The sequence below is a fragment of the Gossypium hirsutum genome, chromosome D09 (assembly GCF_007990345.1).
Source record: "Gossypium hirsutum isolate 1008001.06 chromosome D09, Gossypium_hirsutum_v2.1, whole genome shotgun sequence".
NCBI classification, from domain to species: domain Eukaryota; kingdom Viridiplantae; phylum Streptophyta; class Magnoliopsida; order Malvales; family Malvaceae; genus Gossypium; species Gossypium hirsutum.
Genome location: NC_053445.1, coordinates 30,393,845 through 30,416,494, shown reverse-complemented (window position 1 = coordinate 30,416,494; position 22,650 = coordinate 30,393,845). Strand labels below are relative to the sequence as shown.

General features: G+C 32.3%; 1 protein-coding gene across 1 annotated transcript; it reads right to left on the bottom strand.

Annotated features, from left to right (window-relative positions):
• Positions 1-9,389: 9,389 nt before the first annotated feature.
• Positions 9,390-22,176, bottom strand: LOC107891900 (1-aminocyclopropane-1-carboxylate oxidase homolog 1). The gene is made up of 3 exons (XM_016816827.2): positions 21,626-22,176; positions 21,100-21,421; positions 9,390-9,683 (listed from the first exon to the last, which is right to left on the bottom strand). The coding sequence occupies exons 1-3, from the start codon at positions 22,174-22,176 to the stop codon at positions 9,429-9,431; spliced, it is 1,128 nt and encodes a 375-aa protein (XP_016672316.2). The 3' UTR covers positions 9,390-9,428.
• Positions 22,177-22,650: the final 474 nt, after the last annotated feature.

Below are 22,650 nucleotides of genomic sequence, written 5' to 3'. Positions count from 1 at the left end.
TCAACTACCACTAGATGACTAACAAATTTATTCATGGATAAATAAGTGTTCTGTTTAAGGACCTTCTGCAATGTTCTGTGCATGAGGAAGGTAAACAGCATTTGGTGAAACCAGTGACCATGGAAGAAGTTAAGAGTGCAATTTTTGAGCAGGGTAGTGGAAAATCTCCAGGACCTGATGGTTATACCCCTCATTTCTTTAAGAGTGCACGGTCTGTAGTTTGGGAGGATGTTTTTGCTGCAGTTCAATACTTCTTTTAAAGCTCTGAAATGCTTCCTGCTTTCAATACAACCACCTTGGTGCTTATTCCCAAGGGGCAGAAACCTAGTAATGTTGCTGATTTCAAGCCTATTCCTTACTGCTCAGTTAATTACAAGTGTGTGACTAAGATCCTTGTGAGAAGGTTGACACCTCTTCTGCCTAATTTAGTCTCACCACGCCAGAGTGCTTTTGGAAAAGGGAGGAGCATATCTGATAATTCTCTTTTAGCTCATGCTTTTAGAGGGTATGGCAGAGGTAAAATTTCAGCTAGATGTGCCTTAAAAAGTTGACTTGAAGAAGGCTTTGATTCATTGAGTTGAGGTTTATTCTTGGTGCTTTGAGACTAAGAAAGAAAGAAAAGGAGACAATGAAATAGCAAGATGAACTGATTTTCAACACTATATTTCATTTTAGAAAATTACAATATATATCTTTTTGTTTTCCAAACATATCACTAATCCAACTAATATATTGGAAATGAGAAAATTTGTACACAAACTGATTATGAAATCAGCACCTAAACATATCAAGTCATTACCAACTTAGTTTGTTCCTAACTAAGTATCTTAACATAAGAACTGAACAAAAGATTAAACCAAAACATCGATTTTCTGCTTTAAGAAGACAACTAGCACTTCATCTCTCAGTTCACTTTATCGCTGAGTAGCTCGCATTTAGACGGTCTGCAAATATGCTTGCAGTTAGACAGTTCGCCAATGTGCTTAGACAATCCGCCAAGCCTGTCGTAAAAAATTTCTTCGCATGACAGTTCGCATATTGATAGTCCACAAGCCTTCTTATGCTCGGACTGTCCGTCATGTGACTTAGAGCTAGAACTGTCTGCCATATGTGTTCGCTAATTGGACTGTTCGCTATTTGTGTTGTTCACCATGTGTGTTCGTTAATGCATGGTTGGTTATCTCGCAACAATTAGGTAGGGTGATCCATTGTCACCCTACCTATCTTTCTTTACCATGAATATCATCTTGAAACTATTGGACTTGGGAGCAAAGGAAGGAGTGTTCAGTTTTTGTCCAAAATGTCATCCCATTCAATTGATTCATCTGTGCTTTGAAGATGATTTGCTTATCTTTTGCAAGGGTAAAGCAGATTCTCTGATAGGTATTTGGAGTATTCTGTGATCCATTGTCACCCTACCTATTTTTCTTTACCATGAATATCATCTTGAAACTATTGGACTTGGGAGCAAAGGAAGGAGTGTTCAGTTTTCGTCCAAAATGTCATCGCATTCAATTGATTCATCTGTGCTTTGAAGATGATTTGCTTATCTTTTGCAAGGGTAAAACAGATTCTGTGATAGGTATTTGGAGTATTCTTTCAATTTTTTATCAACTTTCTGGGCTTCAGTTAAATGCTGGAAAAAATGAGATTTTTGTTGCAGGTGTGTCACAAGAAGAACGCAATCTAATTTAAAGTTCCACTGGTTTCAGAATTGGGCAGTTGCCAGTGAGATATCTTGGTATTCCTCTAGTTACTAAGAGACTTCCAAAGAAAGATTGCTTGCCTTTGTTAGAGAGAATCAGGTCTAAGATATTTACTTAAGACTGAAACAATTGAGTTTTGTTGGGAGAATGCAATTGGTTCAATCTGTTATCTTTCAGATTCAAAATTTTTGGTGTAAGCACTTCATTTTACCTAAAGAAATTCTTAAAAAGATCAACCAAATGTGTTCTAGTTTTTTTGGAAGGGTGATGAAGGCTCAGCTAAAGGGGCAAGGATGAGTTGGATGAAGATTTGTCTTCCTAAAGAAGCGGGTGGACTTGGAATGGACCTTGAGAGTTGGAATAAAGCTTGTATTATCCAACATAAAAGAAGCATTTTGGCAAGACATGGATCTCTTTGGATTGCTTGGATAAAGGAGTACTTACTTAAAAAGTGTTCTTTGAGATAGGTTCCATTTAAAAGAAACATTATTTGGAGTTAGAGGAAATTCTAAAACTTAGAGAGGAAAAAGCAGCTGTGTTGCGAAATTTTGAGTTAAATGGGAGGAAGGTCATTGTTCCCAAAATTTGGAGAGTGATCAGGCCTGTAACACCCTTAACCCACATCCTTCGCCAGAACAGGGTTACGGAGCATTACCGGAGTTTACAGAATAATTGCACATAATTCCACTATTTACTTATGTTCATATCAAGTTGTCTACACGAGTCATAGTTATTAAATTATTTATATCTTGAGCTACGGAACTCTGAATTAAGATAGCTAAATTTCTCTGAAACTACACTCACATATATTCTTACCATAAAATTTTCAAAATTTATGGTTTAGCCAATAAGTACAGTTTATTCTTTAAAGTCATCCCTATTCTGCTGTCTGACAGTTTCGACCCTTCTTCACTAAAAATTAATTATCTCCTTGTACGGGATTCGGATGATGTTCCCATTTCTTTATATTGAAAATGTACTCATTAATAATTTTAAACATATAAATTCTAACCCATAACTATTTGTATACAATTTTTAATGAATTTTCAAATTCAGAATAGGGGATTCCGAAATCACTCTGACCTTGTCTCAAAAAAAATTCAAATCTCTCATAATATTAAATTCTTTTGCTTACACCTTTTCTTCTATGTAAAACTAGACTCAATAAAATTTAATTTCATATTTTATTCAACCTCTAATTTGATTTCCAGATTTTTTGGTGAATTTTCAAAGTCGGACTACTGCTGCTGTCCAAAACTGTTTTAGTGAAAAAATGTTGATAACTAAGTTTATAACACCTTCACTTTCTTTCAATTAAACTCTATACATGCCATATAAACCTTAAGATGCACGATAAAATTTACCGAAGTAATCTGGATAGTGTGCCCTGATGTGTTGATCCGATCCACCGATTTCACATCAATCTACAAAGAACATTAAACGCACAGGAGTAAGCTTATGTAAGCTTAGTAAGTTCATAGGCATAGAAAATAATTCTTACCGAACATCTTATAACAATCATACAATATATAATTTCACTAATTCTTCCCTGTCAATCACAAAATCAATGACAAAATTTACTTGATTGAGCTCAATATCAATAAATGATCAATTTCAATCTCTTGGGTCCATTTATTGCTCTATTTTCTTAATCAATTTAGGGAACGGTTACCGAATTAAGTACTTTGTTTTCACAATACCGTAGTATAACTATGGTCTTGCACATAATCACATATCACACACCGAAGCCATAGCCTAGCCATGGTCTTACACAGAAGCATATATCACATTGATGCCATAACCCAGATATGGTCTTATACGGAAATCACATATCATATATTGTCATGGTCCAACCATGGTCTTTTCAGTCAATGCGTATGAGTCACTAAACAAAAGTACTCAATCCAATGTTCCACTAAATTAGAACTTTTATTCAAACATCCATATTTTTACGATTATCTCAGTTTAATAACATTCATATACAATAACATACCATAGCATTCATGAAATTTTAAAGTATAATACAACATTTCCTGCCAACCACAATCTCAAACAATGAATTTACTCAATCGAGCTCAATATTAAATATCAACTTATTTCCAACATTTAGCTCTATCTACATTTACAAGTACTTGTCAAATTAATGATTGTCTTATGGATTTGAGTACATTGTTTGCTCGGTACCACGATTTGCTTGAATATTTCACAATGCTATAACTCAGTATGGTTTTCTTCACAGAAATACCATACCTACTTTTCACAACTCAGTATGGTTTTCTTCACTGAAACACCATACCTACTTTTCACAACTCAGCATGGTTTTCTTTACCGAAATATCATACCTACTTTTCACAACTTAGTATGGTTTTTTTTACTGAAACCATACCTACGTTCCACACTTTTCCATGGATCCACCATGGATTTATTCGTCAATTCATCACTGTTTACTGAATGTATGTACTCAATCCTGCATATCCATTAATTTGAACTTACAATCTCATTGTTTTCTCAATTTTACCATAATCATAATTTAACAACAATATACGGATTGATACATTATATCATTCCCATATTAACAGTTAATCATAAAATTTCAGCCGTATGAACTTACCCGGGCTAATTTGTAGAATTTGAAAAAATTTTAGGGACTAGTTTGATATTTTCTCTTTTCCGAGTTTATCTTCGGATTCTCGATCTATAATATAAAGTTTTTCATTCATTAACATATAATTCAATACTAATTCACTTCGCAATTTATGCCCTTCAATTTTTGAAATTACACTTTTACCCCAAAATTTACAATTTTTACAATCTTGTCCCTACTCAGTTAACACTTTAATTGAACTAATTGTTCCTAAAATAACACTTTATCTAATCATTTAGGCTATTATACAACCTTTTATATTCAAAATTTCAGTACAAAACCCCAATTCCTAGTTTTTTCACAATTAAGTCCTAAAAATCATTTTCTACTAAAATCACTTAATAAAATCATAATATAATAAAATTAAAGCTTCAAATCTATGATAATTCATCATAAAATTCCAGTACTTACTCATGGTAACTTTCAAAATCATTCATAGAATACAAAACAAATGAATTCAATAGTTGGACTTAATTGTAAAAGTCACAAAACATGAAAAATTACAAAGAAAAAAGAAAGAATTGAACTAACATGATGAAAAATATGAAAAACCATCTTGAAAAATCTCTCCTATGGCGTTTTGGTTGAAGAAAAATGATGATATCTCTACATTTTTCAATTTTGTCTTTATTTTATATGTTTAATTTGCAAAATTTCCAATTTTGCCCTTGTTTCTCCTTATTTTCTTGCTGATTTTCTTGCCCAAACCATCGAGCCTATATAATTTGGACCTAATTGCATTTTAAATCCCTCCTTATTAGTCACTTAAGCTATTTAATCACAATTTAACAAATTTTTCATTATTTTCAATTTAGTCCTTTTTAATTAATTGACTATCTGAACGTTAAATTTTCTAACGAAACTTTGATACTAACTCAATGACACTCCATAAATATTTATAAAAATATTTATGGCTTGGCTTATGAATTCGAGGTCTCGATTCCTCGTTTTAGACCCAATTTACCTATTAAATTTCTTTTAAATCACAAAATCCACTGATTCAAAAATCCTTCTAAATTCACACTTGACCCATAATTATTAATTTATTAAATTTTCAAGCTTACTTGTCGGATTTAGTTATCCCAAATCACTATTTCTAATACCATTGAAAATTGGGTTGTTACATTAAAGTTGAGAAGTTTGTATGGCATAGGATTGTTTGGTTTCCTCTATATATTCCAATAAATTCTTTCATCACTTGGATGGAAATTCTAGATCGACTTCCAACCAAGGAAAAGTTGATACGGAGGGGAATGAGTATTGATGGTCATTGCTTGTTTTGCCATTATGAGATTGAAAATACGGATCATATTTTTGCAAAATGTGCATTTACAATGAGTGTGGGAACAAGTTTTGGTGTTATGCAATGTCGAAAGGACTATGGTAAATTGGCAACTTGAATTTGGCTGGATTTGTAGCAAACTCAAAGATAAAGCTCTGGTTTCAATCATTCTAAAATTAGTATGACGCTATTTGGAGAGAAAGAAATGAAAGACAGTTTAGGGGTTTGGTTTGTAATGAAGAGGAGATTCTTAGAAGCATTACAGAAGCGGTTAGCTTAAGGCTTAAGGCAAGAAGATTAATAGAACTAACTATGTAAATAATATTTTGTGTTTAACTTGGAATATTTTGGAATAGAGGGTTTATCATGTACATATACTCACACCACGTTTGGTTGGGGTGAATGGAATAGGGATATAATGAAATAAAACTATAATGGAATAGAGTTGTTATAGTATTCTTGTGTTTGGTTGGATGTAATAGATGTTGTAATAGCGTAAAGAAAAATGCTAAAATGACTAAAATACCCTTAGTATAATTTTTTCAGGTAGATGATTATTGTTATTAAATTTTAATAAGAGCATTATTAAATATAATTTAATAAAAAATAAATAATTTAATCATATTTTAACATAATAATTATTAAATACAATTAGCAACATTCTTAATATAATTATTATTAAAATATGAATTAATAAGAATCATAATATATAATATTATAAAAATAATATATAATCTACTTTATTATTTTTAAGATACAATGTGTAAAATATCATTGACAAAACAAATAATTTAATTATCTTCTAAACTAAAAAGTAAAAGATTAGAAATAATAAATAACTTGAGAATTATATTTTACATCCAAACATAATGTTTATACATTAACAAAAAGTTAGATGATGTCATTAACTTATATGCCATAATCTATATGTTAAGTTTTACAACTTTTCAGATTGTGAAGGTCATCTTCAAGCTTTTTCTTACTAAAATTTCTTTTTTGGAGGAAAAATTGGAGTTGTTTGAAGGGGTTGTGGATTCAACTTTTTTCCAAGGCTCCTTAGAAATTCTACACACCATCTTCATCTTTTCCATCTATCTTCTTTATTTTCATCTTTATTTTATTTTGTTCCTATTTAATTATTCAAATATTTGATTTATTTCATTGTTTTTCTATCTTAATTTTCTATTTTAATAGCTTCCTTTAATTTTTAAATTCTTATAACGACTTGAATTTGTTTGTGTTTCAGGTTGTGTCAAAATTTAAGTTTCTTTCTGATCATTTAGAGCCCTAAGTCAAATCTACAACTTAGACAAACTTACGATCCTATTATGCACTCATTCTTTACCACAGGGTTACATATCAAATTCCATTTGGCATGTTGGTTGGAAATAACATTGTCATATACCAAATTCTACTGGATTGGCCAAAAACTTTCTTGAGGATCCCCTTCACTAATAAAGAATGCAAGAAAATAAAAACAAACAAGAGTGATCTATTTGAAATTAGGATTGATCAGTAAAAGAAATCTTTTTTATGGGAGTGAGTCTAGCTGATGTAATAGAGGAGTGTAGCCTATATACAAGTATTTATATATTTAAGGTTTAAGTTGCATATTATTAATAGAAGAATACACATAGTAATATCATAATATTATAATAATTATTTTACATTAATTCATAATTTAATTATATAACAATTAATATATTATATTTCCTTAAATGTGTATGTATACTATTTGATATAATATAATATGTACTAAATATAATCAGGGGCAAATCCAGGGGGCTGCAGGGGCCCCGATCTCCTTAAAATGAAAATTTTTTCATTTAGGCCCTTTAAAATGTTTAAAATTTTAAATTAGTAAAGGTAAAATTGCACTTTGGCCCTCTAAAACGATAATTTTTTTATTTAATCTTTTAAAAATTACATTTTTACTATCGTAAAAATTACAATTTAATTTGGACCCTTTAAAAAAATATTCTGGCTTTACCCCTGAATATAATTATGTCATGTTACAAAATAAATTCATATCATAATATTTATTTTAATTATATAAATATTAATTAACTTTTTTGTTTAAAAAATGTTAACTAATTGAATTGATCAAATAATAAAAGGGATAATCACAAATTTAAAAATTCAAATGACTCCATCTTATTGTTCAGTTAGGTTTACAAATAGAAAAAAAATATAATTTAAGAAAAGCTACATGAGATTTAAGAGAATAAGATGTTAAATGAGATATAACTTTTTGATAATTTTTTTACACATATTTAAATTTATTATTAATGATTCTATTTAAATTTATTATTAATTATTATATTTAATTTATTGATATTTATATGTTATTCATTGGTTAGTATAAACTTTAAACAAAATTGAGGATTAGTTTTTATAGTTAAAATATAGCTTTAGTTGTTAAAGGTTATGTGTTGGAATCTTGCAAGAAGTAAAACTATATATTTTGTAATCAATGTTGAGTCGGAAATTCAACGGATAGAGATTTAATTCGAATTCATATTTGGATATTAAAAGTCAAATAATTTTTAGATTCAGATTTTTGGTAGATTTGTAGATTTAGATTTAGATTTAGATAATTCAAAATTTGCAGATATTTGACCCGCTGCCATCCCTAACCAAAATGAACCAAGTTGTCAAGTTCAAAGCAATATATATATATATTATCCCTTTATTAAATTTTCAAATGGTTTAGGTTTTATTTTTCTAAATCATAATAAGATTATGGCATAAGAATAGATTTAACCTCTTAACGTTTACTTTTTTATTATTATTTTTATTTTGGCGTTCAACCTTCAATTTTTTGTTAAATTACTTTTTATCATATGGAAAAGTTAATATGACAACTTGTGTGGTAGTTCACCAGTAATTCAAAAAATTCAAAAAAAATAGAAGTTATTAAAAAATTCAACAAATTACAAAAGAATCATATATATTTTTAAACATATTCATGTTAGTAGTGAAGTATAATTGGAGTATGAAGTAGGCCGTCACATTAATGTCATAAAAATTTTAATAATTCAGTCAACTTTTTCATTTAAAACTAAACAATATAACGAAATTTTCAAGATACAAAAATATAAACGTTAAAAGCTAAGCCTAAAAGGGTTCGGGTATATTTGACTTCAAAACGAAAACCTTTGCATATATGTGAGGTAGTGCTTTAATTTTTAAAAACAAGTTATTATGATAAAATGATTTTGACCCCAAACTTAAAACCTTTGCTTATGCATGAGATGGTCCTTTTTCAAATCTTTTAGTTCTTTTAAAAAGTATTATAGTAAACTGGTTTTCAAAAGAGTTTGAATATGTTCCACCCTCTCACTGAAAACCTCTGCGTCCTCAATTTTTTAAATAATTGTAAAATTAAATTTCATATTTTACATTTTCGGAGGACCTTTGCCTTTGCCCCTGTTCGCGTATGTGTAAGATGGCAAGTCTAAAAAGAAGTCCAAGTAATTGTAACTTTGAAATAAAAAATTTGGCTCTTAAAGGTTGAAAATGAACTAAAAATATAATTAAGATCGCAAGCAACACACTAATTTATAAATACATAAATTATTTCATTGTCTTATTGAAATAAAGTTTTAGACTCGAATAGTTCCAAAATGATTTGACACTTAAAAGATGAAAATAAACTTAAAAGTAGTTCGATTGAGTTTACAAGCAACACAATAATCTACAAACACGTAATTCATTTCAGAAGTAAAATTTTAGACTCAAATAGTTCCAAAACAATTTGGCACTTGAAAGTAGTTGGATTAAGTTCACCAACAACTCATAACCTAAGGTATTGGAGAGATTTGCAATGAATTCCTTTCGAGTAGTAGTTTGACACAAAGTCTTTCATGGTAGTCTCCTTATAAAGTGGAGGGTTTTCTTGAGATGTCAACTCCTTGATTGGTCCATAAAGCCTCGAGGTATTCTCTTGTGGAAGTTGTGTTCTAAAGAAACTTGCTACTGAAATTCTTGGATCTTTTTTATTAGCAAGCACTCTATGCTCAATACTTACAAATTTGTCATTAGTTATTAACTGCAGAAAAATAAGAAAAAGATTATAATAGATATTTGAAAAATGTTAAAAAATTAATCCATAATCAATTAAGAGTAATTATTTTGTCCCTAGTGAAGTTAAAAACTCCATAAACTGGTCTAAAATGATGTCAAATGTTTTTTTTTAAATTTTAATTTTTATTTATTTATATAAGATATTTATCCATCAATTAAATGTTAAAAAGAAAATTACAATTAACAATTTTTTTAAAAAATTGAATAGAAGCAATACATTAAATGTTAGAATATGAAAAAAAACTATTAGTTTAATAAAATCAATGCATTAAATGTTAAAAAAAAACCCATACCGACTATGAATAAGGAATGAGAAATTTGTAAATTAATTTACACATTGTTAGACAAAGTTTGAGTAATTCGAAACATGGAGCTAACCAAATTCAAACATTTTAATGCTTAGATTATTCAAGTAGTTGAATTATATATAAAAAAAATTATCACACCACCAAACTCAAACTCTAATGTCTATTTTTAACCATAAATTTATAAAGTTTAATAAGTAAGCTCACCTATTTAGTGAGTTAAGCATCCAATTTTATTAAAAATTTGAATGTTGATAATGAAGATGCAAAAAGAATGTAAAGAAAAAATATATATAACACACAAATTTTACGAGAAAATCTTCTCGGGAAAAAATCACGAACAGAGGAGAATAAAATTTACTAATGTCTAATTCGAATGATAGAAGAAGAGTTTCGACTACATCTATTTATAGGTTAAAATAACCTAATTTTAATCAATGTCAAATATATTATGCTAATAAATGTTAAATATATTATACTAAATACTAAATCTTCTAGAAAGAAAATATATTTTGTTTATCTTGACTTGCAAATAATCTCTTATAATTTAGATCATACAACTCTAACAAATTTAATTACACAAATTATAAAAAATTGGTTATTTTAAATTTATCATACTATATATATATTTGTTAGTAGTGTGAGATTACTAACATTACAAACTAATACGACTCATGTATTCTTATCATGCTCACATCATATGATTATGTCAAAGCTGATAATTAATCAGATTTAATAAAAGCATTATTGAACACAACTTGAAAAACATAATGAAAACATAACATCTCAAAACCTATATAGTATAACATGAAAAAGTATACACAAACATGATTAACTTAAACCTATATTGCTTCTCGAGTGTAAAAGATGGATATAGATGTGTTCAGCATGGATATGATTAAACTTTCTAAGCTTTTTATGTAGTTAGTACCCCTGAAAATCACATCTTATATATGTATGTCCCACAAACATTTCAGAAAAAAAATGAATATTCAAAGCTTCAAATATAAATAATTAATTTTTTATCTCGTGTGATGCATGAGTTGTTAGTTTGTTTTATAAAATTATTATTTAAATAATGATATATTAAATAAAATTATTGATTAAATAATATTTAAAATTAAGATATAATCAAAATTTAAAATATACTCAAGTTTTTGAAATATAATATATTAGTTTTTTATCTCGTGTGATTCATGGGTTGCTTGTGTGTTTTATAAAATTATTATTTAAATAACGATATATTAAATAAAATTATTGATAAAATAATATTTAAAAGATATTAAAAAATATACTTAAGTTTTCGAAATATAATATACTAATTTTTTATCCCGTGTAATGCACAGGTTACTCATATGTTTTATAACTTTTTTATTTAAATAACGATATATTAAATAAATTATTAATAAAACAATATTTAAAATATATAACCAAATTAAAAAATATACTTAAGTTTTTAAAATATAATATATTTGTAAGGTTATGAATATAACTTATGGAGGAAGGAAATTTGAAGATAAAATTGTTATAATAAAGTTTAAAATAATTTTTATTTTTAAAATTTTAATCTTAGAAATCATATTATATGTACCTAAGAATTTTTAATTTTAGAAATAAAATTTTAAATAATATATTTTTATGGTTCAAAATAAAGTTTTAAATAACATCAAAGCATATATTTGACTTATTTAAAAAATAAAAAATAAATCACTAATTTTTTTGGTAATATGAATAGTGTTTTAAGTAGAAGTGAAATATTTAAAAATTATTACATAAAATAAATTAAATTGCATAACAGTTTTTAAAAATTTAAAAAACCAATTTTGAGGGAAAATAAATAAATAAAATTTATTTGATATTAAACACAATTAAATGCAATATAATAAATAAGATATATGAACTTAGATTTCAAATATATTTAATAACTATAATTATGAAATAAATATTTATTTATTGATAATAGCTTTTATCTTTATGACAAACATTAAAAATATTTTTAATATTAGGTTTTGATGGGTTTTGTTTTGAATGTGTCCTGTTAGGAATCTCCACCGGAAATATTTTTTTTGTTTTATATAGTTTTATAGACAGTAATTGGGGCAAATTATCAAAAAAAGCCGGTTTTTTTCAAAATTTATTGAAATGGGCCGATTTTTTGATTATTTACCGGAATGAGCCATTTTTCGGGAAATCGCGTCCACGTTAGTGCGATGTCAGGGTACGTGTCAGGACATCACGTCCACGTCAGCGCGACCTGCTGACGCGGACGTGATGTAGGCCGCGCGTGAACAGTACCCCAACGGTCAAAATTTTGACTGTTGTCCCCCTAACGGTAAAAAAAAACTATAAATACCCCCCACCCCTTTATTTTTTTTCACAAACAAATCCTATCTAATTTTTCCTCTCTAATCGTCTCAATTTCCTTCCTAAATTCGCTCAATTTCCTTCCTAAATTCTCTCAAACCCATATTTAATTTCAATTTCCTCTCAATTTCCTTCCAAAATTCTCTCAAATCCATATTTAATTTCAATTTCCCCTCAATTTCATTTTTTAAAATAATTTTAAATTTTTTATATTTTTTAAAATAATTTTAAATTTTTTTATATTTTCATCAATGGCCGGATCATTAATTCGTCTTGATAGGAATCACATATCGGTGGAGCAAATGAAAATGGTAAGTATTAAATTTAATTTTTAAATATTATTTAAGATTTTTTTATTTATGTATTTTTAGATAATTATTAATTTATTATTTTTTATAAAAGTCTGAAGATCGGGTATTGGAATGCACTATCCGGAATATGCATGCTCCTCCATCACCGTTAGTAGAGAATTACCTACGGGAAGCGGGTTTCTGGCACGTGGCGACGGTAGGCCGAGGATACAAGTTGAACTCGAAACTGATCAGTGCGTTGATCGAGAGGTGGAGACTCGAGACGCATACATTCCATCTTCCATGTGGAGAGTGCACTATCACTCTAGAAGATGTCCATCTGCAATTGGGATTGCCGGTGGACGGGCACCCAGTCACCGGGTCTGCCCAATCTAGCAATTGGGAGGCGATGTGCTACGAGCTTTTGGGCGCTATTCCGGATAAAATGGATGGAGGTAAGGTCGAGATGGGCTGGTTACGTGCCACCTTCCCCAATCCGAATGCAAATTCAACTGAAATTGAAAGAATCTGATATGCTCGATCATACATTCTTCAAATAATTGGAGGTTATCTGATGTCCGGCACGTCACGGAGCCGTGTACATCTAAGGTGGCTGCTAAAACTCGTTGATTTTAGAGGAGCCGGTGAATTTAGTTGGGGATCTGCCGTCTTGGCAACATTATATCGGGAGATGTGCGGGGCGACGCGACCAAGGAGAGCAAACATCGGAGGTTGCCTGTCACTACTGCAATCATGGGCACGGTTTCACTTTCCATTTCTACGTCCTCGAGTGAACCACCCATATACATTCCCACTCGTAACGAGGTAAATTTTATATTACATTTTGGAATTATTATGTAGATTTTGTAAGAATAAAAGTATGCTAAAAATTTATTTAATTAGGTGGAACCATCCGGCAAGTTATCGTGGATTACCGTCTGAACTTGAAGATATACGGCTTCTATTGGAACAACGGTCGGAAGCAGAAGTAAGTATTATTGCAAATAGATATTTCCATACATTCGCTAGTCGATTGATATTTAGTATTTAGTATTTAGTATTACGTATATAACTAATATTTCTATCATGTTCATATAGTTTCAATGGACACCATACGAGGATCCGGCAATTCGGGCAGTAATCCCGGAAGAGTTTTTACAAAATCCGAACGCTTGGCATGCGAAAGTGGTGTTGATCAACTATGCAACCGTGGAGCCCCACCAGACAGACAGAGTGCTACGACAGTTTGGATGTAGACAACCGATTCCTACGGACCCTGAGGTGTTTGACGATCACCACAAAATCGACCTTCGGCTATTAGGTACGGATTGGCCTAGATACTAGTCTGAGTATACAGAAATGTGGGAAAATCGGCATGAATATCTACCTACTCGGGAACAAATCATCGTTCCGGAGTTAGCGTGCGTTCCAAAATACATGCCATGGTTTAGAATCTATGGCAAGCCGTATTTACTTACGCCAGAGGAGAGGCAGCGGCAAATACGTGTCGGAAGGGAAATACGCGGGCCTCTAAATCCAATACGAGAAGACTACGAAGGCAGCCCCTCAACGAGGCCCAGACAGTCACCCGGCTCATCATCAGCGGCCATGCAATCACTGTCCCCAATGAGAGCACCGACGCAGTCACCTGACGCAGCAATTCAACAGATGATACCCACGCAACTGCCTTTCCCTATGATGCCAGGTGTGTTTCCTAGCCCTAATATGTACCCTAACCCTTACATGTATCCTTTTCCGAATCCTATGGCAGGTTGGAGCCAAATGCTCGGTTCAGCTCCATTTCTTGTTATGCCGAGCGGACCGCCGATATCTAGGCCAGCGGCGTAGGAGAGATCGCAAGGGGGGCCGTCGGGGAGCTCTCGCCACCAACGTATGGCTTTCAAACACCGTCGCCGTTCATGATACAAACACCTCCACATACACTATTCTTTGAAGGTGGATCATCGTCCCAAGTCCGACAACCAGATGTCGAACCGGAAGAACCACAATCACCACCGGAAGAAGAACAACCGCCGCCGGAAGCTAGAGGAAGGAGGAATCCAGCGCGTAACCGTCGACGGCCGCCATGTAGAGCCGAATCCCCCGGGTATAGACATTGATTGCCGTATTTAAATTTATTATCTGATGTAATAAAATAGAAGTTTATTAATATAATAAAATAGAAGTTCTATTTGATGTAATAAAAACCTAATTTATTTAAAAACCCTAACTTAATTAAAAACCTAACTTAATTAAAAACCCTAACTTAATTAAAAACCCTAACCCTAACCCTAACCTAATTTATTTAAAAATCCTAACTTAATTAAAAACCTAACTTAATTAAAAACCCTAACTTAATTAAAAACCCTAACCCTAACCCTAACCCTAACCTAATTTAATTAAAAATCGTAACCCTAACCTAATTTAATTAAAAACCCTAACTTAATTAAAAACCCTAACCCTAACCTAACTTAATTAAAAACCCTAACTTAATTAAAAACCCTAACCCTAACCTAATTTTACATAATTTGATAATTTTACTAACCATTAACACAATTGTTGGACTTAATAATTTTACATAATTTGATAATTTTACTAACCATTAACACAATTTTTGGACTTAATAATTTTACCTAATTTGATAATTTTACCTAATTTAATTAAAATTTTTTTGGCTTAATAATTTTACATAATTTTACATAATTTGATAATTTTACTAACTATTAACACAATTTTTGGACTTAATAATTTTACATAATTTGATAATTTTACCTAATTTAATTAAAATTTTTTTGGCTTAATAATTTTACATAATTTGATAATTTTACCTAATTTAATTAAAATTTTTTTGGCTTAATAATTTTACATAATTTTACATAATTTGATAATTTTACTAACCATTAACAAAATTTTGGGACTTAATAATTTTACATAATTTTACATAATGTTAGATTTGGTAAAATGTTTTGACTGGTACTAACAATTAAGAAATTAAACTAATTTGATAATTTTACTAACAATTAATACAATTATCAATTAATAATTGAATAAAATCATTTTTTTCTAAAATTACATTCAACTATTGCATTAGGGCATGATCGACTTGTATGGCCTGGGTTCCTACACCATCCGCACAACTTCTGTTGACTGGCTGTTTCTTGGATATCCATATTGTTCCGTATTCTAGTGGAGCAAGGTCGACCCTTTGGTTTGCGACACAATTCTCTATCCGATAACAGCTTAAAAGATGCAAGAGATACGGGCGACCACTTACGTTCATCTGGGACCGGTGGTAAAACGTGTCTTCATACGTTGTACATGTTTTCTAATTTGTACACTTCGTCCACATAACTCATCGGATCCAGACGGAGTTTCTGACAAGCTGCAATAACATGAGCGCATGGATAACGATGTGCATCAAACTTCCCACATTCACAAGTCCTGTTTCGCAAGTGTACACGATATTGCCCCCAACAACACCTTGGTGCGATCTGTCAAACTCCGTTAAGCGAAACCATAAATTGTCTCGATCGTGACACACTGTGTGCATGATGTTTGCCCTCGCCTTCGCCTTGTTAATTTCTTGAACTACCTTACTGCACCATACATGGCCACCCTGCATCTGGCCTGCATAAGTTGCTGCTCACTTTGGAAATAGTACCGCCAAACGGAAATATGTCTCTCGCACAACCGATGTTATCGGTAGATGGCGCGTTCCTTTAAGAACAAAATTTATGCATTTTGCCAGGTTCGACGTCATATGGCCATATCGTAGGCCTCTGTCGTATGCTTGTGCCCACTGTTCGAAATGTATGTTACAAAGGTAGTCTGCCCCTTCTTTGTTTTGGGATCGTAAAATTGCCAACATCTCGGTAAAACGATCTTTATTTATTTTATATACTGCCAATATAAGATCATAGTGAATATTTTATACCACTTCTACCAATAAAACTAATTCAAATTGACAAACGAAATAATATAGTTATAGACTAAATACCCATGTTGGTCACTTGTTGTTGTTAGCTCTTAGATGGATATTGCCTGTAGTAGTTTGAAGCAACGTGTCTTAGGCAATATCTATGGTGTGTGCGCTGCCACAAGCTTCCCTCTCGATCAAATGCAGCCAGTATACCGGCGCCCTGATCTGAAATAACACAGATATCAGGTTGGGGGTACACATGCCTCCTTAACCTCGAGAGAAAGAAATCTCAGTCATCAGACGACTCCCCAGGTGTTATTGCAAATGCAATTGGAAGAATTCTCCCACCGCCGTCCTGAGCCACTGCAACCAATTGCCGATGAGTATACCTACCGAACATGAAGGTACCGTCAATTTGTACCAACGGCTTGCAGTATGGAAATGCGTCTCGGCATTGCTTAAAGGTCTAAAATAGGCGTTTGAACACTTGGCATCCACGTAGCAATCGGCCGTTGTAGTACTCATTTTTCGTTTCAAGGTATGTGATGGCACCTGGGACGTATCTCTCTAGCACCTGACACCACTGTCATATTTCATTATATGAGGTGTCTCACCCACTATGCATCTTCTCCAACGCCTTCTGCTTAGCTATCCAAGCCTTGCGGTAAGAGGGCGTGTACCTCATTTGGCTATGGATATTGGCAATTATCATCGGCACTGAAGTCCTAGGATCTGCTTTTATCGTGGGTAGTATCAAGCTAGCTAACATAGTTGAATCCATTTTGGGATGATCTTGTGAAACACCTACAGAGAGAGTACATTAAATAATGCAACATTGCAAAATAAAATTATTATTCAGATACATTCAATCCTGTACCTGCAGCACATGTATGTGGACCTTTGTACTTTTTTTATCTCCCACAACCCTGTTCTTTTCCTTAACGAGGCGACGATTTTCCATGAACATGTGCCGTCTTGCGCCGCACACTTCGCCTCAAACTTATCAGATTTTGATTTAACTACATGGTAATTAACGCCGTTTTTGATGCTATGCTGTTTCAAAGCACCAATAAAACTATCATTGTTGGTAAACTGATTACCAACTTCAAGTTCACCGAAATCTACCCCCGAACTTGTACGATCGCGCAACCAGTGTGGTAGATCTGGAAACTCTAACACATCATCCGCTGACAGATCAACATTAAGCATATGGGCTGAAGGTGAGTATGCTCTGAATCGTGAATTTTCTTCTTCATCTGAACTCCTTTCAACATCTTCACCCTCTGTTGGAATCGGCTCCGGTTCAGAAAATAATCCCACTTCTACACCATCCGGCCCGAGCTCTCGAGGTGGATCCACATCGGAGTCATCTTCTAACCCACAATCATCTGCAGCGTACGACATCCCCTCACCAGTTGACGTCGTAGGTAGTACGTCATCCCTTCTTCTGGGCATTTGATAACGTCCCCAATTGGATGTAGATTGCCATCCACTAGAACTTGATGCAGTTCCTCAGTACGTATTTCCAACATCAAACGTCGAGCCACCGACGTACATGTCCCATCCACCGACAGAGTGTCTTGCGGGGGATGTGCATTCGACACCGCTACCGAACATGGGCTGTTCCTTATTTTGTAACCCGCTAACCGAGTGTCGACCAGGGGTCGTGTATACATCTCGAACACCGGACGGAAGTACATCAGTTGGCAACGTAAATTGTACATATAACTCAATATAAGTTGCTCCACTAGCAAGATGAGTCTGCACCATTGCCTCCAAGCTACGAGCACCTTTTATGTCGAATGAGTCATATGTTACCAGATCAATACAAGAACAAAATCGATATGTGATTGACAGAACTTTCATTGGCGTCATTCCGAAGATTTTACGCCTAATTCTTTTACGAAGTTCTGTCAAATCTATGTTCTGGTTAAATGACAGTCGCACCATATTCTCCGACAAAAAAACAACACCATTCTCGGTGTGGCAAACCTCACCATCGTAGTAAATAACAACTCATTTTGAAACTCTAACTTTCTTAGCCTCTCTAAATTGTTTCTGCTATGACTCATGCATTCTAAGAACATTTTTTGCCTAATTTATAGCCTTTGCCCAAACTTGCTACTGTAGCAAAATCGTGTCCACGAGGGCGCGATTTCACAATTTCTTCCCAAATAGCATCCTGGTAGAGGCGATTTTATACTATTTGCTCAGAAACGTCAAAAAAAAAATTTCTTACATGACCTACTGTAGCAAAATCGCGTTCACGAGGGCGCGATTTCACAATTTCTTCTCAAATAGCATCTTGGTAGAGGCGATTTTATACTATTTTCTCAAAAACGTAAAAAAAAATTATTTCTTCCATGACCTACTGTAGCAAAATCGCGTCCACGAGGGCGCGATTTCACAATTTCTTCTCAAATAGCATCCTGGTAAAGCTGATTTTATACTATTTGACCAGAAACGTCAACTCGAAATAATTTATTTCGGGACCTAAAAACCCTAAAAAGCCTAAACCCTAAACCCTAAAAGCCAAAAAAACCAAACGTGAAAAATGCGTCAAAATCGCGTCCCCAAGAACGCGCAACGTGTCAGGACATCGCGTCCACGTCAGCGCGACCTGCTGACGTGGAAGGAAATCGCTCCCTCAAGGACGCGATTTCCTTCCACGTCAGCAGGTCGCGCTGACGTGGACGTGATGTCCTGACACGTACCCTGACATCGCACTGACGTGGACGCGATTTCCCGAAAAATGACCCATTCCGGTAAATAATCAAAAAATCGGCCCATTTCGGTAAATTTTGAAAAAAAAACAGCTTTTTTTGGTAAATTACCCCAGTAATTGCTATACTTCAAATGTCTCCATGTTCAGGCTCACAAATGGCAATAGATTTGGGTTTTTCTTTTTTCTTTTCGTTTTAATGAGGAAAAACAAGATATGAGAAAGCCCCATCCATCATCACCCAAATACTTTTAATTTTTACGATAGTAGAAATGTAATTTCATCATTTGAATAGCATATATCTTTAGGATTAAATCAAATTTTTATTATTTTTAGAAAAAAATTAAAAGACCTAAATAAAATTTTTTCTATTTTAGGGGGCCGGGGCCCCTACCAGCCCCTAGCTACGCCCTTGCTTATGATAAATATTTTTGAACTTTGAACTTTAAACTATATTTTCAAAGGAGCAATAAAAAATAATTTCAATTAAATATGTAAGAAATTTTTTAACTTTAATCTAAATATTAAAATGAATAAATTAATTAATGGAAAGGTAGATTAGTTAAAATAAATAAATTAAGATGCAAATGTGATATTTTTTATAATACTCAGAATTTATTTTTTTGACATTATCTCTTTTATGATAAAATTATAATGATATTTTTAAAAAACCGAAAATTAAATAAATTGGGATATATAAAAAATTTAAAAACAGTCATTTTGTATATATTTAAAACAAATCAACTATACTAAAATTAAATCTAAAATTAAAATATAATTTAAAATCTTATAGAGATCACATTTGTTTTTTATTTGAATATTTTATATTTATCTCAAATAATGTAGCACATCTTTCTAAATCAAATAAAATAGGTGTATATGATAAGATAATCCTTTTCTTTATTATTTTACTTTATTCTTAATTTTCTTATTACTCTATTGTTCTTGTTTTCTATTTCGAATTTTTGAATTTAATAAAGAAAGAATTTATTACAATTTATCGAAAGATTCGATTTGTTAGAATCCAATCCAATAGCAGGGATTATTAGTAAAAATAGAATTTTTGGAAGATATGGAAAGATGCAAAACTCTATATTTCTATTCTATTTTATTTTCTATTTAAATTATATATACATAAGCAATAGAGGAAGATAAAATTCGTATTTTTTGTCTCTCCAAATTTAAATTTCATTTTACAGAAAGAAAAATTCGTTTTTTATCTTATTACTAGAGGTTTACTCATTAATAATATCTATTTTTATTGATAAATTATAATAACAGGACAAAGCCCGAATAACAAATGTGATTAGTGCAACTCAAATCTAGATCACACCTAGGACAGTGAACACCTTGATTATTAAGTTATCACATGAGATTCAATTATTTTCTATTTTTTAAAAATAATAGAAGTAAATAAAATTTGTGTGTGTTTTTAAATATTTAATCGCGTGTGTTTTTTATAATGTAAATATCTTCCGTGTTTTATTTGAATTGAGGTCTGTTTTTAGTTGTATATCATGCTTATTTTAAATTTTATTTTTAAAATGGTTAAGTATTGAGATCATTTAAACTGAACTTATTAACAAAATATTAAGTAATTAAAATTAAAAATTACTGAGATAATTTATTATATATTTTTAGAAAATGTATAAATTTAATAAGTGAGATGTAAATAATATAAATATGTTATGCTGGATCTTAGACTTTATAATATAATATAATATATATAGCAATAAAATACCTAAATTATGATATTAGGGTTAAAGTTAAGGTGAGCTTGCCTGCATCATATCGCCCAAATTTACAACAAGAGCTCCACGGACAGGATTAATATCAAGCCATTGATTTTGATGGAGGATTTGAAGTCCGCCGATCTCATCTTGTAAAACTACGGTGCAGAAGCTATTATCGGTGTGACTGCTGGTGCCGAATGTCAAGTCCGGTTCAGGGCACGGTGGATAGTAATGGCCTTTCACAAACAATCCCTCACCGCACCCAATATCTTCCAAATAACTCCAATTCAGACCTAAGGCTTCCGACATCAATTCTAACAAAGTCTGCCCTAATTGCATCATTTTGCTTGAATATTCTATCATTATATCTCTGCGGATGAAGTTAGCTTCAGATATGATTTTTGCAAATATATGTTCCGTATCAAAATATGTTTCATATATATAAGTAGCTATTTACGTTTTAATTTCCTTCATTTCATACGTGTCTGATCTATATTCCTAGCAACATTTGCTCCAATTAAACTTAATTAATCCATTCCGGACATTGATAATAGAGGTTATATTTACTACTTACCTGCAAACCGCAGGCAGTTCTTGAGGAAGAGGGTGGCGAGGTGCCATAACACAAGATAAAGTATCCCTCCAATTGGTTGCTTCCGCCTTGTAAAGATCGATGTTAATGTTATAGTACACTTTCTTGGAATAATCTCGAGAATAAATCTCTTTCTTAGCTTTGTCATCCTGTTCATGAAACCTGCTAACCCCATTTATCATTTCATCCGTAGTCGCCAACGGAATCCCATGGTTGATAACTTGAAAGAAACCCCATTTCTCGCAAGCTTCTCCAACTTTCTTCACTATTTCGCGACGTAAATTTGGATCATCGTCGACGCCGGTCAAGTTTATGATTGGGATTCCGTCATTGTTGGTGGGGCTTCCAGGTTTCTGGTTATGGACGTTGTTTCTCTCAAGCTTGTACTGTTCGTCGATGAAAATCGCTGGAATCTTTGACAAGCTCGAATCTACCAGCCCTTTCACTCCTGATTTTGTTTCATCGAAAGCTTTCAATTCCTGTTGTCGATTCACAATGGATTCTTGAGCTCGTTCTAAGCTTATTTCTTTCATGTTCGAGAATTTTGGCTTTTGAGAATCTTTGACACCCTGACTATCTATATACAGTTATTATGGGGCAAATTACATATAAAAGCCCCTTTTTAAAAAAATTTATCGAAATGAGCCCGGTAAATAATTATTTACCGGAATGGCCCTATTTCCCAAAAGCGCGTCCATGTCAGCACGATGTCAGGGGACGTGGCAGGAAAACGTGTCCCTGAGGAAGCGTTTTACCTACGTGGACAAAAACGCGCTCTCAAGAACGCATTTTCTTGCCATGTAAGCGCTCCCTTGGGGACGCGTTTTGCCCGTGCATGAACAGTAGCAACGAATACTTTTTTGACCGTTGGTGACCCCCCAACGGTAAAAAAAAACTATAAACCCCCATTTTATTTTTTTTCACAACTAAATCCTTTCTCTCAATTTCTCTCCAATATTCTCTCAAATTCCTCTCAAATTCCTCTAAATTTCCTCCCAAATTCCTCT

Coding starts and splice junctions, on each gene's coding strand:
- LOC107891900 (XM_016816827.2), bottom strand. CDS start 22,176: ATGAAAGAAATAAGCTTAGAACGAGCTCAAGAATCCATTGTGAATCGA. Junction 21,422..21,625: donor GAACTGCCTGCGGTTTGCAG/GTAAGTAGTAAA, acceptor CTTCATCCGCAG/AGATATAATGATAGAATATT. Junction 9,684..21,099: donor ATTTGGGCGATATGATGCAG/GCAAGCTCACCT, acceptor ATTTTTCTGCAG/TTAATAACTAATGACAAATT.